The following is a 3,606-nucleotide window of genomic DNA, read 5'->3' on the forward strand; positions in this document are numbered from 1 at the left end:
CCAACCCGGTTCTCCCAGATCAGAGTCCGCGCTCTTAACCACTACACCTTTAGTCATTCACTGTCAAGTTGCGGCGCACGCTTCGAACATCGCCGCGCATCAGCAAGATGGCAGCCATTGTGGGAGGGGCTGCGGCTCTGTGGTTAGAGCGTCCACTTTGGGTGCTGATGGTCCCCAGGTTCAATCCCCGGCACCTCCCTTTTTAAAAGGGTCAGGTAGTAGGCTGTGTGAAAGGCCTCTGCCTGGGACCCTGGGGAGCCGCTGCCATTTGAGTCGACCGATGGTCTGAATCAGTGGAAGGCAGCTTGGCGTGTTCGCGCGATGTTCACAGATGCAGCCCGGAAGAAGATGGAGGGCGCTCAGTTGGGGACGGGGGACAGAACTGCGTTAGCCCTGGGGAGAACCAAACACCTTCCGGATCCCAGAAACATAAGGACAAGGAGCCGAAGGTCGTGTTAGAGGCCCCAGAAGATCACGGCCGCCAGGAGAAAAGCAATAAACGAGGGCTTGATGTCGCTGCAGGAGTTGGTACTGGGCAGTCCGCAGTCCGTGTAAGGCTCCAGGCAAATGGCGAAGGCCATGACGTGGGCCACGTGCGTCTGCTCCTGCACCCCGTGGAAGAGGTGGGCCATGGGGCCCTTGGCTAAGATGGCCACATCCTCGCCGCCGTGGGTCTCGGAACTGAGGGGCACAGCCGCTTGCTGGTGGTAGCTGTTGCCCTCTAGTGAAAGGAAACACAGAAAAGAGAGAGATCACGGAGTTAGCGCTGTCAACCACGTGCTCCTTGCCCCGCTGCACTGCCCTCCACACCTCGCTCTTGGGAGAGCCTTCACAAGACCACCTCTTTCCACTGTTCCAGCCCCAAGGAAGGAGATGTTCTTATGAAGGCCTCGGCCTCTCTGCCCTGCTGTTGGGCCTCCAGAGGAACTGGTTGGCCACTGTGTGTGACAGGATGCTGGACTGGGTGGACCACTGGCCTGATCCAGCAGGGCTCTTCTGATGTTCTTATGAAGGCCTCGGCCTCTATGCCCTGCTGTTGGGCCTCCAGAGGAACTGGTTGGCCACTGTGTGTGACAGGATGCTGGACTGGGTGGACCACTGGCCTGATCCAGCAGGGCTCTTCTGATGTTCTTATGAAGGCCTCGGCCTCTATGCCCTGCTGTTGGGCCTCCAGAGGAACTGGTTGGCCACTGTGTGTGACAGGATGCTGGACTGGGTGGACCACTGGCCTGATCCAGCAGGGCTCTTCTGATGTTCTTATGAAGGCCTCGGCCTCTATGCCCTGCTGTTGGGCCTCCAGAGGAACTGGTTGGCCACTGTGTGTGACAGGATGCTGGACTAGATGGACCACTGGCCTGATTTAGCAGGGCTCCTCTGATGTTCTTATGAACGCCTCGGCCTCTATGCCCTGCTGTTGGGCCTCCAGGTTTCCAGAGGAACCACTGTGTGTGACAGGATGCTGGACTAGATGGACCACTGGTCTGATTTAGCAGGGCTCTTCTGATGTTCTTATGAACGCCTCGGCCTCTATGCCCTGCTGTTGGGTTTCCAGAGGAACCACTGTGTGTGACAGGATGCTGGACTAGATGGACCACTGGTCTGATTTAGCAGGGCTCTTCTGATGTTCTTATGAAGGCCTCGGCCTCTATGGCCTGTTGTTGGCCCTCCAGAGGAACTATTGGCCCCTGTGTGCAACAGGATGCTGGACTAGATGGACTCAAGTTCTGACCCAGCAGGGCTCTTCTGAGGTTCTTGTGAAGGCCTTGGCCTCCATGCTCTGTTGTTGGCCCTCTAGGGGAACTGGTTGGCTACTGTGTGAGACAGGATGCTGCACTAGATGGACCCCCACTGGTCTGATTTAGCAGGGCTCTTCTGAGTTTCTTATGAAGGCCTCAGCCTCTATGCCCTGCTGTTGGCCCTCCAGAGGAACTGGTTGGCCACCATGTGTGACAGGGTGTTGGACTTGATGGACCACTAGTCTAATCTAGCAGGGCTCTTCTGATGTTCTTATGAAGGCCTCGCCCTCTGTGCCCTGTTGTTGGGCCTCCAGAGGAACTGGTCGGCCTCTGTGTGCGACAGTTTGCTGGACTTGATGGACCCTTACTGGTCTGATCCAGCAGACCATTGCTAAGACTGAGAAATCAAGGCATGCATGTAGTTGGCCTTCTACAGAGTCCATCATGGTCAGTCTTGTCTACTCTGACTGGCAGCTGCTCTCCAGGAGGAGATCTTTCACATCACTCATAGCCTGATATTTTTAACTGGAGATGCTGGGAATTGAACCTGGGACCTTCTGCACGCCAGGCAGCTGCTCTATCACTGAGCCACAGCCACTCCCCAGAAGGAAGAACTCGAAGAGCCTTTGTGCATTTCATTCCCCTGTTAAAAGTGATTCTATAAACCCCTCCTCAAGTAAGAAGAAGAGATTGGATTTATCCCCCACCCTTCAGTACCCGAAGGAGTCTCAGAACGGCTTACACACTCCTTTCCCTTCCCCTCCCCACAACAGACACCCTGTGAGGTCGGTGGGGCTGAGAGAGCTCTGACATCTGACAGAAACGGCTCTTTTTCAAGGACAGCTCTTGTCAGAACTATGGCTTGCCCAAGCTCTTTTGAGGACTGCCCTTGAGAGAACAGCTCTGAGAGAGCTTGTGACTGACCCAAGGTCACACCAGCGGCTGCATGTGTAGAAGTGGGGAATCAAACCCGGTTCTCCCAGATTAGAGTCCGCGCTCCTAACCACTACACCAAACTGGCTTGCGGGGACAGAATTAAGAACCCCTTTTACGCTCCCGATGTGGCAGATGGTCACAGGCGAATGGCTCCCCTCCCACTCAGCCTAGCGGCCAAACCTGACCCGATCAATCAACCAATCACTTACCGCTCGCAGTAGCACTCACGTTCGTGCGACTCTGGTTGGTGATCTGGTAGCCCGGCCCATTCCCGTACACAATAGACGTGTATGTCTTCTCGTCTGATGCTAGTTTGGGGGCCAAACCTGACAAGGGAAGAGGCCAAAAAAAAAAAGGATTCGAACTGCCCCAGTCTGTCTATCCCTCTGTCCTTGCTCTGATAGGCAAGAGTCAGAGCTCGAGATCCTTTTAACTAGGCCTGCTGGGAACTGAACCAATAACCACCTACGCGTTAAGCCAGGTGCTCTACCATTGAGGGACGGTGCCTTCCCGGGGAATCCTTTCGCAATGCATCATCACCGCTTTATACTTAGTCAGACCACTTCTGTTGTCTGGTGGTGGAAGGTGCTGCCGAGTCACAGCCGAATTACGGCGACCCCTTAGGGTTTGCGAGGCAGGAGACGAACAGAGGTGGTTTTGCCCTTGCCTGCCTCTGCATAGCAACCCTGGACTTCCTGGCTGGTCTCCCATCCAAGGACTAACCAGGACTGGCCCAGCTTAGCTTCCGAGATCTGTTGAGATCAGGTTAGCCTGGGCCATCCAGGTCAAGGACAGAGACCAACAGAGGAGGTTTGCCCTGGCCTGCCTCTGCGTAGCCACCCTGGACTTCCTTGGTGGTCTCCCATCCAAGGACTAACCAGGGGCGATTCTGCTTAGCTTCCGAGATCTCACGAGATCAGGCTAAGATCGGAAG

At 55.5% G+C, this 3,606-nt stretch overlaps 1 protein-coding gene across 1 annotated transcript in view; it reads right to left on the bottom strand.

Moving 5' to 3' along the window:
* Positions 1–455: 455 nt before the first annotated feature.
* The window catches only part of LOC107122900 (intestinal-type alkaline phosphatase-like), a gene marked incomplete at its 5' end in the record, with an annotated part of 17,949 nt that continues 14,798 nt past the window's right edge, over positions 456–3,606 (bottom strand). The window contains 2 exons of the mRNA XM_015426039.1: positions 456–721; positions 2,882–2,998. Of these exons, the coding sequence (XP_015281525.1) occupies positions 456–721; positions 2,882–2,998 (383 nt within the window). The remainder of the gene's footprint in view (positions 722–2,881; positions 2,999–3,606) is intronic.

This window comes from Gekko japonicus, unplaced genomic scaffold (genome assembly GCF_001447785.1).
Source record: "Gekko japonicus isolate JY-2015 unplaced genomic scaffold, Gekko_japonicus_V1.1 scaffold6277, whole genome shotgun sequence".
NCBI classification, from domain to species: domain Eukaryota; kingdom Metazoa; phylum Chordata; class Lepidosauria; order Squamata; family Gekkonidae; genus Gekko; species Gekko japonicus.